This window comes from Girardinichthys multiradiatus, chromosome 4 (assembly GCF_021462225.1).
Source record: "Girardinichthys multiradiatus isolate DD_20200921_A chromosome 4, DD_fGirMul_XY1, whole genome shotgun sequence".
In the NCBI taxonomy this organism is placed as follows: domain Eukaryota; kingdom Metazoa; phylum Chordata; class Actinopteri; order Cyprinodontiformes; family Goodeidae; genus Girardinichthys; species Girardinichthys multiradiatus.
In genome coordinates this window covers 47,121,703-47,144,498 of record NC_061797.1, presented here as the reverse complement: position 1 = coordinate 47,144,498, position 22,796 = coordinate 47,121,703, and the positions used below count along the sequence as shown (strand labels likewise).

The window sequence follows — 22,796 nt, the reverse complement described above, 5'->3', positions numbered from 1 at the left end:
TGTGACACCTTTCTGGAGAGGGGAATTGTCCGAGCTTCTGCTGGCAACAACTTAATGCTCACCTTCTACAGATGATCCACATAGTCCTGTCTTTTAGTGTTTAACCCTTTCTCTCTCCTAGACATGGAAATTGACTGAGCTTCTACTGTGACTAACTCTATGTGCTCTCTTTCAGACTCTAACCTTGAAAACTGGCTCAGAGTTTATCTGTTCTTTCTTTCTAGATGAAACAACTAAAGGAGCTACATCCATTAACATTTACTTTTCCTTCCTATAGAAAGTACTCCTGGATCAGTGCTTCTTTGTTCTCTTTGTGTCTCTGCTCTGTTCTCTCAAACCCCCAGTCGGTCATGGCAGATGACCGCTCACACTGAGCCTGGTTCTGGTTCTGCTGGAGGTTTCTTCCTGTTAAAAGGGAGTTTTTCCTCTCCACTGTCGCTACATGCATGCTCAGTATGAGGGATTGCTGCAAAGTTAACACCAGTGTCTGTCCACTGTCTCTACATGCTCATCCAGGAGGAGTGAATGCTGCAAGTCACTGACTGGATGCAATCTGCTGGGTTTCCTTAGATAGAAAAACTTTTTATCTAATTTGAATGAATAACTGAATCTCACTGAACTGTTCAATGGTTACGATTAATTGGAATATATGTACCTGACTGTTGTGAAGTGTCTTGAGACAACATGTGTTGTGAATTGGCGCTATATAAATAAAACTGGATTGAATTGATTTATCACAGTTGCACATGTTGACTGATATAAAACAGTTGCTGCGTTAGCACGAGGTTGTGATAAAACTTATCCTACATGATGAATACACTTTGGCTGTGGTGCTGTGAAGAATATAGTTTTATTAAACACATGTGTGGTTTAAAGTGGACAGTCTAAAACTGTCTAATCAGCTCATTTACCAATTTCTTCATTAAAAACTGCATACCTACTCAGCCTTAAATCATATACTGTAACTCATTTCTCCAACAGAGGGCACTCCAGAGTTTTAAAGCTCCACATGATGTTTTTTACAGATACAGCTGTGTGTTTAAAAAGCTTAAAAGCCAAATATGAACTTTTCCCTATTAGAAAGCAAAATATCAGTTTTAATCAATCTACAGAAAGTGTTAAAAAAATGTTGGCATTTTTCTTAACCAGCTCAAATATTTACAATATAAACTGAAACCTATAATTAATTAACATTTGCTGCTTTTATCCTTTTTTACATAATCAATGACCTCACTGATTATATTTAACACCGCCTCTTTCAATCAATGATTCATTTCCACAGCATAAGCAGCATGTATGTCATGGTTGTTGGATCTCTTGATTTTCTAGTACTCTGCTACAGTAAACGGTTTTGATAAGTAGAAATATAATTTCTACTTATTAAATTAAGCATGACAGATAAGACATAAATGTAGATTTTCTATGAAAATAATCTGTCTTACCTTCAAACTGGTTTCTTTAATTTGAAATGTTTGTGTATGTGTTCAAAATTGGACAAGTAATAAGAAGCCTTCAGCGAAACACAAAATAAAGAGTCAGAAGACAGACAGGACAGCTGATGAAGTTGTAATTATCCTTCTCCTCTCATTTCCTTGCAGATCTTTGGAGCGGATGATGTGGTCTGCACACGGATCTACATACGAGCACAGTAGACATCTTCGTTCCTCCAAACACATTTAACACACAACTGACACCCTGTTGATGTCTGAACTGTAACATTAAATACAGTGCCATGCAAAATTATTCAGAGCCTACCACATTCTTCACATTTTTCAATGTAACAAAATCTCAATGTATTTTATTACGATTCTGGATAATTGGGAGAAGCAGGAAAAATGTTTTTTTTGCCCTTTTTAAACAAATATCTAAAATGTTTGCCAAGCATTTGTAGTCAGCTCAACTAAGACAACTACTCATTTCTAGAAAACCAATTTCCTGCAGGTTGGGGTTGTTTCTCCAACCAGCATTTCCAATCTAGAGACTGCCCACTCTACTTATTATCCTCTAAGACATCTCCCATTTTGCATGTGGTCTCATCTGTACGGAGCACCCTCTTGCACATATTAACCGTCTCCTACATGGCCTGTGGCAAACTGCCTTTCTTTCAACAAAGGCTTTCTTCTTGCCACTCTTCAGTAAAGGTCAGATTTGTGGAATCCACAACAAATAGATGCCCTGTTGACAGATTCCCTCAGCTGAGCTGCGGATCTCTACAGCTCCTCCAGAGTTACCATGATATTCTGATCAATCACTTTCCATGTTCAGATGATAGATTGAACAGTGCTCAGTTTAATGTTTAAAGCTCGGGATATCGTCTTAGAAGACAGGTCTACTTTAAACTTCAATTTACAAGGAACTTAAATTACAAATAGGTACTTTGTTCACCAATTAGAGTGGGCTTTTAAAAGGAAGCTAATTGCATGGGACTTTAAGTGTAATCAGTATAAACAGGGTTCAATACTTATAAAGGCCACAAACTGTGAAGAAGTTCAAGGGGTATGAATACTTTTGCAAGGCACTTTTAATCCTGGTAGTGTGCTGCCTTTTTGTATAACAATATAATTTAGAAGATTGATTTTAGATTTTTTTTCCCTTGCATTTAATTTTGTGGTATCGCATTTGTTGCCACAACACATACAAGCTATTCCAGGCAGAACTGGTCTAATCCACATAAAAAAATGTTCAGAATCTCTGAGCCAGAACCCTTCATCCTTTTAAGGCTGTGGGGATGAGGTGGGACTGGTGCCTATCTCCAGGGTTCATAGGGCAAGAGGGGCGGTAACGCCATGTACAAGTTACCAGTCCATCACCGGGCAAACAAGCATGAAAGCACACACTCTTCCTAGGGCTATTTAGGGTGGCTAATATCTGGACTGTAGGAGGAAGCTGGAGTACCTGGAGAGAATCCACAGGAAGAACATGGGGAACGAGTTCCTCCAGGAGACCCGCAGAACCCGCTTATTTAATTCAAGACAAATGGCTAACATACAAAAAGACAATAAGTATTACTTCCAAAGAACAAAGGCAAAGGGTTTCTGTCTACTCAAAAGGATATTTTAATGCCAAACACCATACTAACACTCATATACAACATCATAAAAGTCAAGAGAGGTGACACATTAAACGTGGTACAAACAATCTCGTATGTACAATCGGCTCCCCCGGGACTTCTTGTGTTTTTCTGTAACAAACACGGCAAATACAAAAATAAAGACCCAGGTATTAAACTGTTTCGAGATTGTCTGCAGCTTGTTATTTTACTGATCGCTGCCTTTAGTGGATCTCTGGAAAAACAGACGTCGTTTTTATCAGGAAGCACTCCTTTTCGTCTCAGACGTGATGCTTGTTGTCATCCTAACACCTCTGTGTCTGCCTACGTCACGTTTCATGTTTGAAATTTATTGATATTCTGTTGCTTATGTGTAGATCTAATGTGGGAGACTCACATTCCAGCGTTAAACGTGAAGCATTTCTCTCTTCCATCTAATCTTATCTAAAACATCAAAAAGGGGACATTTCCAGTTTTATTAAAAGGCAAAAACAAATAAGGGCAATAAAAGCCTTAGCTAGCATGCCCTTTTTATGGGCATTCAATATTCACATCTGTATTCCAGGAAGAAATACAAATTCGCTTTAATAAACTATGACTCAAGAAATTATTGCTTGTGTTTTTATCCTTAAGCTTTACACAATTCACAATGTTGACATTTACCCAAAGAATAAACTGGTGTCCGGTTTATTAGTGACATGCTGAGATATCACTGAGCCTCCGGTTTCAGTCACAACAATATAGAGGAGGAGGAATCGCTGCTCGGCTACATTCAATCGTCTTAAAACCGTGTGCTGGCCTAAAAACTGACGATAGAAATGCACATTAAAGGGATCCAATTTTCTTAAAAATGAGCAACTTTTACTAAACACTTTGGGAAGATGTTCAGCAGACTAAAATAAAAAAAGGTCTGTAGATAACTTCCTTTGGTACAAAACTGGTAAAACGTTGCCTTCTCTTGATGAAAGTCTGGCTAAATGCACTATATCACTATATATATATATATATATATATATATATATATATATATATATATATATATATATATAGTATGCTACACACCAATGACACCTGATAAAAAAATCTAATTATAAACAATATATTTACAAAAACATTTTGGGCAATTATAAATTACTGTTCTTGACACACAGAGCTGACGCATCTGTCAAGCAGACGCCAGAAATGTTGGATACATATTTTTATACTGTATGTATAGTGCATTATTTTACCTTCACCTGCGACTGAAAACATTCACAGCCTAAAGAGGTTTACAGCTGGAGGTCCAAGCACAAACATTTGAATAAAGAGAAAACAGAGAATGAATGTTTTTATCCGTCAGCTGTTCAGTTTTGGTGGTGAAAATCTTACTGGATGAGTGTCTGAGAGCCGTTTCCTGTATTTTTTATAACATTTTATTACCCTGATTGGCAGCAGAGTCTAGTTTTGGAAGGTTGGAAAGTTCATCTCTGGCAGTTTGTTGTGTGAAGATGTTTAACCCAAACACTTTGAGCTACAGTGTTCTGTACTGCACCCGGTACTTGTTAATGTTGAGATAGTGGAGGACTTCGGGGCAGCAGGTGGTGGTACAAGACAACAGTCCCTCTTTTGCATCGCCCATCAGCCACTTGTTAGTGTTGGCGGCCATTTCACTCGTCACGTGCTTCTGGGCCCAGGTGTCCAGCCAGGTGTGAAAGCATTTGTGCAGACGTGTGTTCACTCGCTGGTGGGACTGAAACGACACAGAGAAGAGAAAAAAAAAATAAGTGAAAAGCACAGAAATTGGAATCGACTGCATCGGTGCTTGACTGGCCCTGGTCAGCAGCTAAAAATCGGATCTTTTAATTTGGTCAGTAAACCAATCATAACCAAGTGTTAGTGGGTCATGCTGACACCAAAACTATTCAGTGGTGAAGTTGTTACTAAGGGAAGAAGACTCAAAGTTTGTTGCACGTTTGTTGATTAAGGCTGCCGCTTCACTTAAACGGGAGAGGATTGACCAAAGTTGCTGTTTTATACTTTTAAGCTTTCAACTAGAATTTTGGATTAGGAGATATTTGCAGTCTTTTGGAAACCCTAAAGTTAAAGTAAGGTTCTCTCTCACTACAGGGAAGACACATTGAATGTGTAAAAGACACGCAGTGTAACATGACCCCTAGTCTTAACATAATTAATGATCAATAACCTGGAGGCTGATCAATATGATGTGCATCAAAAATGCAATCCTATTATTTCCTATCAAACAACACACACCGGGAATATTTGATCTGTGGCTGATGCCCTGATGCAGCCGCCTTTTAAAACCTGTACTATTCAGTAGCGTGATGGCTTCTGATAAAAGCAAAGCTAGAGATCAAAAACCTGTCCTGTCTCGGCACACTTCAGTGCAATGCGTCTAAGGTTTGTTAAAAGGCGTCAACTGATGAGACACACCACGACACTCCTGTTGCGAGTTTCCCTTTAGACTCCTGTATCGTTACAATAAATGAATTTATGATTTGACAATTTAACATTTTTAGGAGTTATTGCAGAGTTTTCCTCTCTGAAATATTAAGTTGGGCACAGCTGTTATGTATCTTGAATGGATCTTGTGATAAAAGTGAGATCAGTAAACATAGCTTATGTGCTATAATCTGTCTGGTGAAAGAGTAAAGTGAATAAGGCGAGATGGCATGGGACCTGCAAAGGACCTGTATATATATATATATATATATATATATATATATATATATACATACAGGCTTCTTAGGCACATTTCTCAGGGAAATGCTGCGTGTTTTACTCAGGAAGAGACGGCAAGACTCTAATCTGAAAAAGCAAAACATGATCAGTGATTCTTTTAGGGTTTTACAACAAACTAGTTCCAGTGGTAAATTAGAGGAGGTGCTATAGCCATCCTTGCAGGGGGACCGGGCTGGTGCCCATCTCTAGTGGCCATTAGGTAGACCCTGGACAGGTTGCAAGTCCATCACAACAGCCATGCATGCACACAACAGCTCCTAAGGGTAATTTAGACTGATTAACCGAACAGTTCTGTGAGAGGAAGCCAAAGTAATCGGAGAGACCTACACATACATGAGAACTTGCAAACTCCATGCAGAAACACCCACCGAGAAGTATGACACCTTGCAGAATTATCTGCAGATGAGTATAGCTCGCAGTGTTTCGAGCACGATCTATTAGCACCACCTGTTGCTATCAGGAGGAGCCGACAGTGTTTCATCAACTGAGTGGCAACCAGTGATTATACTGATGATTATACTTGATTTAGCTGAAAACTGTGAAAAGCACAGCCTAATTGGTTGTTAGACCTGCAGTCAGTAAATGATGACTCCTTTCCTCTGGCCAAAAGACTTGGTGCCAGGTTAGCCCCGGTTCTGAGTTAGTCAGAGACCATGATTTGGGTTGAAATGGACAGTTGTGGTGTTAACCGGGAACAAAAACCAGGGTTGTAGAAAAAAAAAAACCCCAGTCAAGATTTCATCATTTGACTTTCCTAGTAAAAACTTCACCAAGTCCATTTTCTACTGCATCCATAGAATAGTTGAGACTAAATCTGTGGCAAATACTGCGACCACAGCTACCTGTACTCACCTGATGAGCTCTTGAGAGTGCAGTGTGCCTGTACATGTAGTCCTCTGACTTGCAGACATAAACCATCTTGTAGGAGTTGAGTTTGAACATGCACTCCATCTTCAGCTCACTGCTGCCATCCTGCAGCTTGTCTGAGGAGCCTTTTGTGATCCGTTCCTGCTGCAGCTGCTCCCATCCTCTCTGGCATTTTCGTATCCGTCTCAAATTCCTTCAAATGAAAAAACACAAAAGTAAGATTATACAAACATAACTAACTGAACCAAGTAAAAATACTCTGAAATCAGTATCAAACATATTTCCAAGTACAATTCTCCATTTTTATTCTATTTTGTATCTACAATCTGAGCAGTCACAACACAGGCGAAACAAATCAAATTTTAGAAAACAACATTTTTCCAACCAAAGCATTCCAACTCACCAAACATCAGCTTTAATTTTTAGGGAGTCAAATCATTCGAGGGAAATGTGGATCTAAAGGAGCAGCAGAAGCACCAGTCGTAGTAATTCTGTACTGTGTTCTTACTTTTTTGCACAGCTGCCTTCTTCAGATTTAAAAACAAACAAAAAAAAAAAAAAACCTCTTTAAACAATTTATTGATTGATCCCAATTTTTGTGCAGGAGGCAAAACAAATGCAATTATTCACCCCACTGGAATCAAGGTTTTAAATGTGTACTTACCGCTGAGGGGAAGATGAGTGAGGACTGAAGCCGTGAAGCATTTTTTTGCATTCAAGGCTCCACTTAAAAGACATGACAGTGAGGCCAATTTATAAAATAAACTGTTGAAGAGAAACACTAGAAAACTGCTTTCTGGAATAAATATAGATTTAAAAAAAGTATTGAGAATACTTGTGTACAAACGTGCACCAACGATGAAACGTGTGCTATGACCATGACGATGGAAACAGATTATAATTCTCCGCCACTGAGAATTTATATGTAATGAATTTTGACCAGTTATGCTTTTAATGTCCCCCACATTCGATGAAATGGGGAAAAAAAAAAACAATACATATAGATGGCCCAGATGAATAATCAAAGCCAAGAACTGGTGAGTTGAGAAAAACAAAACAGTGAGTGACTATTTGGGCGTAAAAATGTAAAAAAATAAAATCAAATAAAAAATTACAAGACAGATTTCAAATGCAACATTCACCAATTCGTCTTTTTTAGCACAGCTCTAAGGCGTCAGGAAAGAAACAACTATGAACAAATCATTTACACATCCATTTTATTAACAAACATGTTTTGCAGAGCATTTGTTTTACTAACATATTTCTATAAAACCAAAAATAAGAGATTACTATAAGCATTATTTTTTTTGACATAGCTGCAGCTGGAGTGTGCAGTTTACACCAACAGAAGTCAGTATGTCTACATCTGACCAGTTAAAGTCGCAAACACAAGTCACATAAAACACTTTGATCTGTATACAATCTCAAACGAAGGATATGACGAGATAAAAAAAAAACATTGACCTCCGTCTTCCCAGGTCATAAATTAGTAAACTTTGGTTCCTCAAGCCAAGGTTTAAAGAACTAAAGAAAAATGTCTTTAAAAGAAAAGATGAAGGTCTTTGTTTTGCCTTTAATGTGAATGTAAGGTGGCTCGTTGTTAAAGTCAAAGTGTTTGTTAAAAACAAAGTAGGAAACCCCCAAACCATTGCCCCTCTTAAGTCAAAAGTTTTAAACTCAATCAGGTCAGAACAATATCAAAAAAAATATATATATATATATAATCCAGAATAATTAAGATTTCTGTTAAAAATAAACAGAAGAATTGAATAAGTAGGTGCTTTTGTTTCTAAAAAAATGACCAAATAAAGTGCAAACTCCCATGAAAGGCAGTGTTCATTTTTACAAGTGAAAGCACAGTTCTGTCACTCTGAGCACTCAACTGTGACGGTCTGGTAAACTGAACTCCTGCAACCCATGAGGTTCTCTCACTAAAAAAAGCAGAGCTTGAAATGTCCACATTTTGTTTGATCGGTAAGAGCTCTGCATGTCTGGCCTTGTGTTTATCTCTCGTAATGAGTTGTTTTTGGCAGCCGGTTTGACGTGCAGTAAATGATGCAACAACGTAGCTGACAAGAGCCTGAGAGCATAGTCTGACGAGCACAGACAAGAGGGAGACATGGCTGGAGTCTCACCTGGGGAGGAAAACTGGTTTCTGGGCCAAATGCTCACGCAGCTCCGGGGATGCAGAATCTGAGTTCAAGTACCTGCTCACGTAGTCCGACCATTTCTGTGAGACGGAAGAGCAGGAAAAATAAGAAAGAAATACTACGTATTAGAAACTCAGACATTAAACCAAAACATTTGTTTCTGCATGCAGAGATATGTTTGGATCTCTGTAAAGATGACTTCCTTCAGCCAGCATCAACATACCACCCTGTACAGTGATGGTAAATGGTAGCCAACAACATCTGCACACTGGGACCTGTGTGTGTAAATTGTGTTTGCATGCACAGATCAGTAATATTGTATGTACCAGTAATATTATTACTACCAGGACAAACCACTCACCTCTCAAGAAAGTTTAACTGGTGAATGTTCTGATTAGACTGCAGGTAAACACAAAATACTTGCCAACCAAAATGTGACTTTTTATTTAATTCTGCACAAGTTCAAAAGAATTTTCTACATTCAATTAAATAACGCAACATGGTGCGAGTGTAAAACAAAATCAAAACAACGTATTGATTCTTACTTCTGCATCTGCTGGCTCATCAGAGTTCTCCTCTTCTGTATCCAGCAGCTCCATTGCCAAACTCACTGATCCAAGGTTGTTCATGAACATCAACTGTGCAAAACACAAGCAGTCAGTGGCTTATCTTCTATAAGGACTAGCGTAAAATATTAGTCTTTTATGTCTGCTGTTTTGGCACCTTGAAGCAGTTTTCATCTGACATAAGCTGCTCTGACTTGCGCTGGTAGGTCCCCTCTGCAGTAGCTCTGGATGCCTGTGTGGAAATAGTGCCCCCTGTGGCTTTCTTGGCACTTTCACTCAGGTACATGTCCGTTACACGCACACATAATTCATCGGTTACGAGGTGTTGGAGCTGTAAATGTGTTGGTTTTAGTATGCAACATGTGTCTCAAGCCAAACAACAACAACACGCTTTGAAATGCAGTCAAATGCAATTGATGATCTGTGAAACTAAAAATCCTTCGTAAGCTCAATGCAAAACAGTATCGATGCTTTCCACAGTGTTTCTTAAAAGCACTGACCTGCCGGACAATGCTCTGGATTAGTTTGTCCATGGTGAAGGCAATGTAGGCGTGGATCGTAAACATTTCCCTCAGGGAGTCCTCGTACTGTGCCGGCTCCATGTTACCGTCCAAAAGATTTCGCACCATCTCCAGAAACACAGAATAGTAGTCTTCAACGTCAACGTCCACTGCAGACAGAAAACAACATGGACACAGAGTTGTGACATATAATGCACGATAACTGAGTGGAGAAATCATTAATTAAGCTCAGTGCAAAGTAACGCAAACTATTTTAAATTCTGCTTCTTATAATTTAAGGATATTTGTTGCTGGTGTTGAAACAAGCGTTCGTTTAGAGGGCATTTATGATCTAACATTTTTTATTTGTTATTTATATACACTATATAGTCTGTTATTCCTCATATTCACAGTTCCTAAACATTTCTATTAAACCTTGAGCACCGGCGTCCCCCAGGGGTGTGTTCTCTCCCCACTCCTCCCTGAACACAAATTCCTGCACCTCAGAAGACCCGTCTGGGAAACTCCTGAAGTTTTCAGATGAAACCACTGATATTGGTCCGTCCAGGACAGTGAGGTGGTCTGGATAGCCCACTGGTGCGGTCAGAACCACCTGGAGCTTAAACCGCTCAAGACTGTGGACCTTCGGATAACTCCCCCAACAATGCCCCTGCTGGAGCATTCCTTTGAAGTACTGATATTGCGATACCTGCATTTTGTGCACCAGCAACACTTTCTAAACCCAAGTAGAAGATGCAGAAGCTTTGTATGAGTCGTATGAGAGTACTGTTGAACGTGCTAAAGATAGTTTAAAACTCTCACTTACTTGGCTCCTTCATCTTCAGCTGGATGGCTGGATTTTCATTCTTGTCTCTTTTCAGGCCTAGCGCTTCCCTTTCCCACTCTCGTTCGTTGGTGTCCTCCTCAATCTGCTTCTCAGCCTGCCCATAGATCCGCAGCAAACGAGAGCAGAGGATGTGATGGAGGCGGAAAAAGACATACCAATAGTTGTTTACGAAGAACAGGTTATAAGCATCATCTGTGCCCCAAGGTTTTTGAGCTGCCGTGTTGCCAAACAAGAGCTTGGACTTTGATGGACTGCGGCCTGGCAGACCGTTGTGCTTCTTCGGGCCGTCTTGGTTCGTCTCCATTTCTTCTTCCTCCTCTTCCTCCAGGTCAGATAGCTCGCCACGGCGTGCAAACAGAAGGTCGGGGATAAAGTGGTTGATTATTTGTTTGATCTTGAACTTGTCTTCTTTCTGAATGCCCACTTGTCGTTTGACATGATGGATGATAAGAGCAGCAGCGTCCTCCAGGATCTGGCAATCATCGTAGGTCAGAGTTACGTGAGGACCGCTCGGTGGTGGGGTGGCAGTCTCCTCTGAGGCTCTCTCGTGGCGCTACAGGACCCAAAAGAGAAAACCGGTGATAGTTTTTGATTGAGGTGAAACACAAGAAAACAAACGAAACGAAACAATCTGATGACCCTAGTTATCTCATAAGCTTTCAAATAGAAACCCTGCACTTACACCCCCCTTGTTGGCTGCTATTCATTTTCATCTGTTAAAGATGCGCCTGAAGCTCCTGAAGTTTTTACAGTACTCACCAACAGCATAACATATACATGTTTTCTGTTTTTTAAAAACAAGAATTTGGTACAATGTTTGAATCTATCGTGTATTTTTTTTTCTAAACCACACGGGTCCTGAATTAAACATGCAGGTTCAAACATCTACATACAGCCACACGAACAGTTCAAAAACCTTTAAAAGCCCAGAAACAACATGACACTCATTCCCTTGAGGAGGAGATTTAAACTTAGTTAGGCCCCGTAAAGATGGTGGAATAATTATTTTTTTTATCAAAACTGTTAAAGACGCAAAACTCTTTCAACAATGTCTAGAGCTGATCAGAGTAACATCTTCATATAATCATTAAGTAAGTGACTTACATCTTCATATAACATCTCGATTTCATTAAGTAAAGACTTCGATCGCAGCACTTTGGTGTCATTTTGCTTGAAGTTTATGCCTTGATGGTCAAGCGACTTCAGGTAATACTTCTCATTCTGTTCCCGCCAGATTTTGTTGAACCCTCTCTGTGCTTCTTTCCACTCCTCCTCCTTCATTTTTAACCTAAAAAGTGATGAGACATGTACATCTTAGGATTCATCAAACGTTGGGGGGGGCTGGGAGAATAAGAGTGAGACCATTACCTTTTCAGGACGATGGGTACAGACACAGCGGGGTTTCTCTTCAGGCCGTCGATGATGTCAGGTGCTTTGTCTCCGTATATCCTCTGAATGGCTTTACGATGAATAACCTCGGAGGAGCCACCCATTGTGTTGTCCAGCCTGAATCGCAGCTGCTCCTCAGCTGACATGCGAGAAAGCCTCCGTTGCACCGTCTCCAGAGCTCGTATCGTGGCGAGGTTATTTTCCAACACGATGTCCAGCTGCATAGAACACAGTAACAATGGGAAAAACACTTTTCACACACCTTGAAGCTTTCCCCTTTTTGTCAAGTTACAATTACAGACCTCAATGTCTTTTATTGTGATTTTATGTGACTGATCAATACCAAGTACTTCCTACCCACAAAAGTTTGAAAAAGTACCTTTAGATAACCCTGAACTCACCATCACCCACTAGTGACACATAGTGGTGGCAGCGTCATGCTGTGGGGACACTTTTCTTCAGCAGAAACAGTGAAATTTGTCAGAGATGACTAGAGAATGGGTAAAGCAAAATAGGGTGCAATACTAGAAAACCGAGACAACATGGGGGGTTGAAGTCAAACAGCCGCTGTTATGTCCCTTAGTTAACAACCAGGTAGACACAGTCCTCTGATGGCTACCTTAGGGTGGTGAATTTAAGTCCACAACCCAATAAAAACACCTCAGTGCGTGAGGCAAATCCTTTCTTGCCATTGACACACATTGGACAGATCAAGTTAAAGCTTGCTGAGACGGAACAGATCACTACGTACAAGTTTGTGGTTGTTGAGAGACAAAATCTGACATAGTTCATAGAATTTGAATAGTTTTGCAAAGAATAGCATTAGTATAAATGCAGAGTGACAAGAATGATTATTCCTCACCTCAAAGCGTTCATCTTCACATCTGTAAATGTGCTCCTCATACTGAGTCTTCTTGGAGCTCACGAATGTGGAATCCTCGGACCACGATGGAAAAGATACCCATGTATCGTTCAAAACCTACAAACAAAGAAGTCAATTCAGATCGAAACTTCCAGATAAACTACTTTCAAAAAGGAATAAATGATTTACTTCATTCATTCAGTTTTTTTATTCCAGTCAACTGTCATTATTCCACATGGAAAACAAAACAAACAAAAAAAGGTTTTAATACTGTAACCCATCTGACAGCAATGACGGAAATTTGAGATACATAAGACAGGGGCTATTTATAAAGTTGTCTTGGTCCTGGGATGCAACTTATTTAAGTCAAATCCTCCTGAGTTACCAAATTCTTCTAACCTCTCTGCACAACGGTGTTCTTCCCGTGCACTTCGGCTGCTGATAGCTCTTCGGCAGTGCTCTGTAGCTGGACCCCAGCTTCTTGCAGGAAGCGTAGTCGATCTCCATGGCTATACCCTCTGTAGAACGCTCCTTGGGTAAACTTTCTGCATGACTCACCTCTCCATGACTAGACTCGCGATAGCCCAAGAAGTTTTTAAACCAAGTAAATAGCTCTGGAAATTTTCTGTGAAAATACAAGGATAAGCATGTGGTTAACGTGGCTATTAAGTCAAGTCAAGTTTATTTATGTAGCAATTTTCAGCAACAAGGCACTCAAAGCGCTGTTATTAAAAGTTATGGATTTACAGGTCCTTCTCAAAATATTAGCATAATGTGATAAATTTCATTATTTTCCATAATGTCATGATGAAAATTTAACATTCATATATTTTAGATTCATTGCACACTAACTGAAATATTTTAGGTCTTTTATTGTCTTAATACGGATGATTTTGGCATACAGCTCATGAAAACCCAAAATTCCTATCTCACAAAATTAGCATATCATTAAAAGGGTTTCTAAACGAGCTATGAACCTAATCATCTGAATCAACGAGTTAACTCTAAACACCTGCAAAAGATTCCTGAGGCCTTTAAAACTCCCAGCCTGGTTCATCACTCAAAACCCCAATCATGGGTAAGACTGCCGACCTGACTGCTGTCCAGAAGGCCACTATTGACACCCTCAAGCAAGAGGGTAAGACACAGAAAGACATTTCTGAACGAATAGGCTGTTCCCAGAGTGCTGTATCAAGGCACCTCAGTGGGAAGTCTGTGGGAAGGAAAAAGTGTGGCAGAAAACGCTGCACAACGAGAAGAGGTGACCGGACTCTGAGGAAGGTTGTGGAGAAGGGCCGATTCCAGACCTTGGGGGACCTGCGGAAGCAGTGGACTGAGTCTGGAGTAGAAACATCCAGAGCCACCGTGCACAGGCGTGTGCAGGAAATGGGCTACAGGTGCCGCATTCCCCAGGTCAAGCCATTTTTGAACCAGAAACAGCGGCAGAAGCGCCTGACCTGGGCTACAGAGAAGCAGCACTGGACTGTTGCTCAGTGGTCCAAAGTACTTTTTTCAGATGAAAGCAAATTCTGCATGTCATTCGGAAATCAAGGTGCCAGAGTCTGGAGGAAGACTGGGGAGAAGGAAATGCCAGAAGTCCAGTGTCAAGTACCCACAGTCAGTGATGGTCTGGGGTGCCGTGTCAGCTGCTGGTGTTGGTCCACTGTGTTTTATCAAGGGCAGGGTCAATGCAGCTAGCTATCAGGAGATTTTGGAGCACTTCATGCTTCCATCTGCTGAAAAGCTTTATGGAGATGAATATTTCATTTTTCAGCACGACCTGGCACCTGCTCACAGTGCCAAAACCACTGGTAAATGGTTTACTGACCATGGTATCACTGTGCTCAATTGGCCTGCCAACTCTCCTGACCTGAACCCCATAGAGAATCTGTGGGAAATTGTGAAGAGAACGTTGAGAGACTCAAGACCCAACACTCTGGATGAGCTAAAGGCCGCTATCGAAGCATCCTGGGCCTCCATAAGACCTCAGCAGTGCCACAGGCTGATTGCCTCCATGCCACGCAGCATTGAAGCAGTAATTTCTGCAAAAGGATTCCCGACCAAGTATTGAGTGCATAACTGTACATGATTATTTGAAGGTTGATGTTTTTTGTATTAAAAACACTTTTCTTTTATTGGTCGGATGAAATATGCTAATTTTGTGAGATAGGAATTTTGGGTTTTCATGAGCTGTATGCCACAATCATCCATATTAAGACAATAAAAGACCTGAAATATTTCAATTAGTGTGCAATGAATCTAAAATATATGAATGTTAAATTTTCATCATGACATTATGGAAAATAATGAACTTTATCACAATATGCTAATATTTTGAGAAGGACCTGTATGTCTGCAGGTACAACGGACACCCAACAGCCACAGACTTACCCAAGAAACGGGATAACTAACTGGACCAGCTCAGTGCGAGAAATCACTTCCTGGTTGAAGATCTGCAGACATCGGAGGAAGTTGTCATATGCCTCTGAGCTCCGTAGTGCCTTCTTCACCTGAGTTTTATTGTTTAGGCAAAAACAAACTGAACTTCAGATCTTTTCTTTCGATCATAAACATGTCATTGACACTTTACTTCATGCAAGATTCTTTTTAAAACTACTAGTCTAAAAGATATTAAGGCTGACCTTCTCAAAGAACATGGTTTCAGTGCTGGTGCTGACTTTACCGACTTCGGCCATGCCGTGGCCCTTTCCGATGACAAGTGCCTTTTTCTGCAAAGGTTCAAACAAGTTTCATGATTGGAGGTTTTTTTTTTTTTATAGTTAAACAATTGCAAAATTACCATTTACAAGTTCGGGTAGAAATTAAGAACTCCATTTACTACACAACAGAATGTTCAATCCTAATGTTATCTTTTATGTCCATATATGGAGAAGAGATTGAGGTCTTTGTGTACCTTGAAAGGCAGCGTGGATCCCACTGCAGCAGGTCTCCTGATTGGCAGACCATTTTGACTCAGCCTCTGTTTGTTGTTCAGTGAGGGTCTCTTTACTGTGGGACCGTGGTCATTACGGACCGACTCAGCTCTGTCTGGTGGACTCTTCCCCAGCAGCTGCACAGAGCAGCACATGTCACGATGAGCCAAAAAAAGAGAACAGAAATAACAACTGAAATTAAAATGTAATGTAAAGCGTTTACTAGTGTCACTGGAATGAGACTAGTAAACAAAACAAAATGTTTGACTTAACCTCCTGATTATAGACAAACCAGTGAAACCAACAAATAACTCAATCTTAACTTGAGTGGATTGTACATTGGTGAACTTGTGTTGGCACACTTAGCTCTGATATGCGTGTCATAGTCAGGTTACCTAACTTTAACGCCTTTACACAGAGGCATTGTAATAACACCCAAGTTGGAGCCAAATACTGAAATCCCAATTATTCCAGCCAAATATGTTAAATCTAGTTTAGCTTTGTTACAGTGTGCTAATTCTCAAAATCCTCAGCTAGCACATTTTTCCTTTTATCTTATGTCTGCACACAAAATTAAAAAGATAACTAAATGAAATATAAAACCTATTAGGGAAAATCTGGAGGTATTTAAGACTTCTTAAAGCCTGAAATTGAGAAGACTAAATTTACAACTTTTTGAGATCCAGTTTTATTTAATAACAGAGTAGAAGAGACAACATTAGACATCCGGTAACAAATAAAACCCAGATCAAGTTAGTTTTGTGTAATCACATTGGGGCGGCATTCAGAGACTCACCACTGAGCTGTTTGCATCTGGCAGGAACTGTCCAAATTCTGACAGCAGGTCCTCCTGGTTCTTAAAAAGTCTGGCCACTTGAGTGTACACCTCCTGTTCAGTCAGAGCTGGCGTGTAATTACCACCGGCCTCTTTAGCATTTCGCTGTTCTTTCTAAAACATTTATAATTCATAAACAACAGGAATGAGTTCAACCTTCTTCAAAAGCTCTAACATGTTAGAATTGAATGTTTTTCACCTGGTATGTGTGCAGGATTTCCAGGAAAGCTTTGTAGATATCTGGCTGGCCCTGAAAGCGGTTCTTGATCTTGTTGACGTAATTTATGGCGTGGTTAAACTCCACAGGTTGGTTGTTCTGGAGAGGTGGTCCACTGGATGGTGTGCTGCTGACTGGAGTGTGTGGCTGACCTGAAGGAGAACGCGGCGAGGCGTATGATGGGATGGACGGATTTGGCTGGCTGCTGGGTGTGTGGGCCGGAGACTGAATAAGCTGTAATAACAATGTAAAAACATGTTATACCACTAAACAACCACATGGTGCCACAATTAATGGCCCGGTGAATAAGTATTTTACCTTGCTGGCTTTGTTTAAAGCAGGCTGAGTGGCGATTGTTGGGGTGGTGGTGGTGTGCAGGCTGGTCTGTGGGAGACTCTGATGCTGGTGGTGGCTAGAGGGTTGGCTGGATGCTACAGTAGCTGGGATGTTTTGTACAGATATACCTTGAGGGGTTATGTAGTGTATCTGACCAGGTGTGGTCACGTTGACCAAATCGTTGGTTTGAACTTCGATCTTATAACCAGGTGGCAAGAACGTGTTAAAACCCATAATAAGGTCTGGGTGGCCCTTAAAGAGCTGCGACACGCGGTTGATGACTCCAGGAGTGTCAATGCTGTAGAAACAGAAGCCATGATACCACATTATCATCTGATGTACTTTTAACTTACTCACAAAATATACTCTAAAATTAAGAATTTGGAAGAAAGAAGTACAGGTCCTTCTCAAAATATTAGCATATTGTGATAAAGTTCATTATTTTCCATAATGTCATGATGAAAATTTAACATTCATATATTTTAGATTCATTGCACACTAACTGAAATATTTCAGGTCTTTTATTGTCTTAATACGGATGATTTTGGCATACAGCTCATGAAAACCCAAAATTCCTATCTCACAAAATTAGCATATCATTAAAAGGGTCTCTAAATGAGCTATGAACCTAATCACCTGAATCAATGAGTTAACTCTAAACACCTGCAAAAGATTCCTGAGGCCTTTAAAACTCCCAGCCTGGTTCATCACTCAAAACCCCAATCATGGGTAAGACTGCCGACCTGACTGCTGTCCAGAAGGCCACTATTGACACCCTCAAGCAAGAGGGTAAGACACAGAAAGACATTTCTGAACGAATAGGCTGTTCCCAGAGTGCTGTATCAGGGCACCTCAGTGGGAAGTCTGTGGGAAGGAAAAAGTGTGGCAGAAAACGCTGCACAACGAGAAGAGGTGACCGGACCCTGAGGAAGATTGTGGAGAAGGGCCGATTCCAGACCTTGGGGGACCTGCGGAAGCAGTGGACTGAGTCTGGAGTAGAAACATCCAGAGCCACCGTGCACAGGCGTGTACAGGAAATGGGCTACAGGTGCCGCATTCCCCAGGTCAAGCCACTTTTGAACCAGAAACAGCGGCAGAAGCGCCTGACCTGGGCTACAGAGAAGCAGCACTGGACTGTTGCTCAGTGGTCCAAAGTACTTTTTTTGGAAGAAAGCAAATTCTGCATGTCATTCGGAAATCAAGGTGCCAGAGTCTGGAGGAAGACTGGGGAGAAGGAAATGCCAAAATGCCAGAAGTCCAGTGTCAAGTACCCACAGTCAGTGATGGTCTGGGGTGCCGTGTCAGCTGCTGGTGTTGGTCCACTGTGTTTTATCAAGGGCAGGGTCAATGCAGCTATCAGGAGATTTTGGAGCACTTTTTTTGGTCGGATGAAATATGCTAATTTTGTGAGATAGGAATTTTGGGTTTTCATGAGCTGTTTGCCAAAATCATCCGTATTAAGACAATAAAAGACCTGAAATATTTCAGTTAGTGTGCAATGAATGTAAAATATATGAATGTTAAATTTTCATCATGACATTATGGAAAATAATGAACTTTATCACAATATGCTAATATTTTGAGAAGGACCTGTATTACTTATTCAGAATCAACCAATGAAAACAGATCTGACCTCTGAGATTTGAACTCTTTCATAATATCAAGGAAATCATTATAAACTTGAGGCTGATTACCAAACTGCAACTTCACTTGATCCAGATAGGACAAGGCATCTTCAACCTACGAAGCAAAGAGTCAAACAAATATTAGCATGCTGCGTATTCTCTGGTTTTTCTGTGCAGACAAGTTATAACACAAAGGTATTTTGTGTGGGATAAAATAAATTGTCTTCATTTAGTCATCCTAAGCCGAAGCATTTGGTTGTCCAAACCTTTAATCGCTGAAACTGCTGCTGCTGTCCTTGCACTGAAGCTATGGGTGTAGGTGGATGAACGTGACCTGGGACCACTGCAGGTACCTGTGACTGGACAGCCAAGCTGTGTGTATGAGGGCCAATATGAGGCGTAGTACTGTTGTGTCCATGTCCACTTGTGCTTTGAGGCATAGTAGGCACCTTTTAGGAAGAAATAAAGCAGAACCTTGCAATCAAAGTACATACTCAAAAATTCATTGCATATAAAAAGCAGGTTTCTAATATTCTTTCACTAGTCAAGAAGGTTGTGCTTTCAAAAATATTAACGCTGAACTGAGGTGAAAATGACATCTGCCTCCTATTATACCTGGTAGGCCTGAGGAAGAGAGTACTGGATACCAGTTGAGGGCTGCATGTTATCTGCAGCGGCCTCAACAACAGGCGCTGCTGGGACAAGGGCCCGTTGCTGAAAGCCTTCACCAACGCCCTGAACTGTGGGATGGCGTGGTTGCTGTTGTACGAAAATCGGTTCCGGGTCTTCTGCGCGTCTCTTCATGGTATACACATACTCAACAGAGCTAAACAGGAAAAACAGAAAATCTATTTTAAGCTTTAAATGTAGTTATTAGGGCAGTACAGACTTTAAAACTGTAAAATGATCCCTGTCAACCCAATTGACACACCCCAGAAAAACAGTAAAAAGGGCAACTGTCTCTGTGCTGCTGGATTATCAGTGAGCTTTAACATGATCATAGGACTGATTCATCCATATCAAGGAGAAATGCACAATGCACTTAATCACAATAGTCACTGTAATTTCAAAAGACTGTTTGGATTCTCCATAATACTGTATCCTAAGTATCATGGATGCACACTGCATCCTGATAACGAACTGCGCCTGATGTATGGATTTTCACTGCCCTTGATAGTCGAAGCTGATATATAACTTTTAACGACAAAAAAAGAAACACCAAGAGTTGTGGGGAGATCATGACAATGAGTGAAAGGTGAAGAACATGGCTGATAATTGCAACAGACACCTTCATTGCAACATTTAACAATTTTGTAACTGCATGTTTTCCTTATATCATGTAGCCTTAGCTCTGACAAATGTCTCTCCTTCAGCGTGAGGTGGACCAGATCCACTTCGATGCACGTGAGTCACTTGAAATGAAGCCGCCACCAGATCTCTAAGGGCACAGAAGAAGCAGCTGCACACTTGAGCTTACTAGTGAAAGACAGTTTCAGCTGCTGTGTTTCAATCTCGATTGGTGATTATGTATTTGTCAGATTAAAAGTACCCTTTAAAAACAACAACCTTTAAGGGAGTATAAAACTTACTTTTCATTAGGCCCATATTTCTCTAAGAGTTTTTATTATTGGTCTGGTGTAATATTCTAATCTTAAATGTTGTGTTTTCATCTGCTGTAAGAGGAAAATCATCATAATTAACAGAAATGAAGGCTTGAAAACACCATTTTGTGTGCAATTAATCTATTTAATGTCTTGCACTTAATGACGGAGTTACTGATATTAACTTTTTGATAATATTCTAATTTATTTAATATGACTGTATATCCTTCAGTTAAGAGCATAACAAGGCATTCAGTTAACAAATGTTTCATGGTAATATCTATAAAAAGAAAGTAAAACATTATTTTGGTGTGCCTTTTTCAGTCACAACCTATCGGACTTTTTATGTAAATCAAAGAACAGAAATTAGCGCAGAATTTCACCTTTATTCATTTTAACCTATACAAGTGATCTTGGTATAGTTTGACATTTTAATTGAAGTTCTTTTAATGCTCTGTAAGATGAGGTTTTGTTTCAAAATACAACTATTTGGATATGACACTTACTCCTAATGGCTTCAGACATACCCTTTCTCCCATTTGCTGTTTAGTTTGATATTTATTGAAGATGAATCTATGGACCAGGTGGCTGCACATGAAATCCCCGCTGGAAGTAATACATTTACCTAGATGTGAATTGTTTTCTGTCCTTCCAGAGACACCAGATATTACCCAACCTTATTTTATGTTTTCTACAGTGGTAATTCAAACCTTCTCTCATGGTATAAATTATATAAATACATTTTTTTTTTTTTTATATATATATATATAGCAAACTGATCTGATGCCTGTACCGCGTAGAAGACGGTCAGTTGCTGTCAGAACGATCCATAAAAAGGTAAAGTAATTTATTGACGGTCCCTAAATAAACGTCATCGGATTTAGCCAGAGGAGGGTAGTCTTTGTGCCTCATTGCTCTACGCCACCGCTTCGGAAGGCTGAGCGTACGGTTTTCAGTCGCAGTTAGTGCGTCTTTGGCACCATTAGATTCGGTTTTTCTTCTTCGAAACGAGAAGCAAATACGCCAGACGGCGAAAGGCGGTGACATTAGTGAAGTAGCGCAACAAAAAACGAACATTTATCCGATTTATGCCACCATTTTCGCTGGTACTGTCGCTCGCTGCAACCCTCTCTTATCCCCTCCCCCTCCGTGCTAAACACCGACATATCCGTTTTCGGCAAGATGACCGCTTTCGCTGGTCTGAAAGCTGACGTTGACTTTCGTCCGTTTCAGTTTATGTGGCAAGCTGGTTGTTGTGATGTTTATAAGTTAGCTGCGAAACAGAACCAGCAAGTAATAGCTTGTCACTGTCGGGTTATCACTGAAAGACCACTTTATTCAAACCTCTGAGCTTAACTGACATTACCCTCTCTACTGGGTAGAAGACATGTAGGAAAACTGGTACTTACAGTTGACGATGCAAAATACAAATCGATCGCTTTAATTGTTCATTTTCGTAACCAGTACACCACGGTACCTGCATTAAGTTAGATTGTTGGTCATTCATTTAGCTAATCCTAAGTATAGTTAGCTTACGAAGACTGGTAGCGAGCTAACAGGCTAGCGCTTTGCGCTTTCATACGTCGCATACACGTTCAAATTAGCGCTAAGTTGGGTGAAAAAGTTTCCAAAAACAAGCAGTCTCTTTCAGCAACAACAATCTCTTAACAAAGCTGACTCGGACAGTGAAATAAAAAAAGCAAGAACAAGCTAACATGAAAATACATCAGGTCAGCCTGCTTAACATTAGCCTGTCAGCTAATTCACGTTGCTAGCCTCATTGGCGACTAGCCTCAGTAAGTTAAGGCGCAGGGTAACGTAGCCGCTACTAAATCCTTCAGTTTTAGTGTGGAATAAAACAAAGCAACATGTTTCCATCATAACCGTTAAGCGACCGACGCTTTCTTTATATTTACATTTTTCGGCAAGGTTATTTTGCTGCTGGCTACCTTAGCACAACAACCAAACCCATTACCACAGGATCTCTCGGCTAACAGAAATGAACTTACCTAAATCGGCTGCCACCAACTACAACTTGCACTCCGCTGTAAAGGATCGCGACCGGCAACCTGTTACTCCAGCATTTATCAGGTGGTGATAAAAAAAGCAAAGTTTTGAGAAGCGTCGGCAAATGTAAATGTGAGAAATATAACTGACTGTAGTGGCTACGTCGCTAACAACAGTGTATGTATGAAGCGCTGTTCCTTGAACATAGGGGCGTGGCCTGCTGTGAAGGCAGCAGAGTCTCCGCCCATACCGAACAGGGATTGGTCAGAACCC

General features: G+C 40.5%; 2 protein-coding genes across 2 annotated transcripts in view; one reads left to right on the top strand and one right to left on the bottom strand.

Moving 5' to 3' along the window:
• LOC124866859 (cellular retinoic acid-binding protein 1) overlaps positions 1 to 3,232 on the top strand; it is a 14,289-nt gene extending 11,057 nt beyond the window's left edge. Inside the window, exon 4 of the mRNA XM_047362863.1 lies at positions 1,599 to 3,232. Coding sequence (XP_047218819.1) covers positions 1,599 to 1,652 — 54 coding nt within the window. The 3' untranslated portion in view covers positions 1,653 to 3,232. The remainder of the gene's footprint in view (positions 1 to 1,598) is intronic.
• On the bottom strand, positions 3,033 to 22,796 carry LOC124866860 (paired amphipathic helix protein Sin3a-like). Its single transcript, XM_047362865.1, has 21 exons — positions 22,526 to 22,796; positions 19,531 to 19,741; positions 19,182 to 19,364; positions 18,924 to 19,030; positions 17,273 to 17,588; positions 16,937 to 17,188; positions 16,699 to 16,851; positions 15,884 to 16,039; positions 15,612 to 15,698; positions 15,361 to 15,479; positions 13,369 to 13,594; positions 12,970 to 13,086; positions 12,087 to 12,325; positions 11,823 to 12,006; positions 10,698 to 11,271; positions 9,872 to 10,041; positions 9,529 to 9,702; positions 9,351 to 9,443; positions 8,791 to 8,885; positions 6,641 to 6,848; positions 3,033 to 4,778 (listed from the first exon to the last, which is right to left on the bottom strand). The coding sequence occupies exons 2-21, from the start codon at positions 19,717 to 19,719 to the stop codon at positions 4,560 to 4,562; spliced, it is 3,861 nt and encodes a 1,286-aa protein (XP_047218821.1). The 5' UTR covers positions 19,720 to 19,741; positions 22,526 to 22,796; the 3' UTR covers positions 3,033 to 4,559.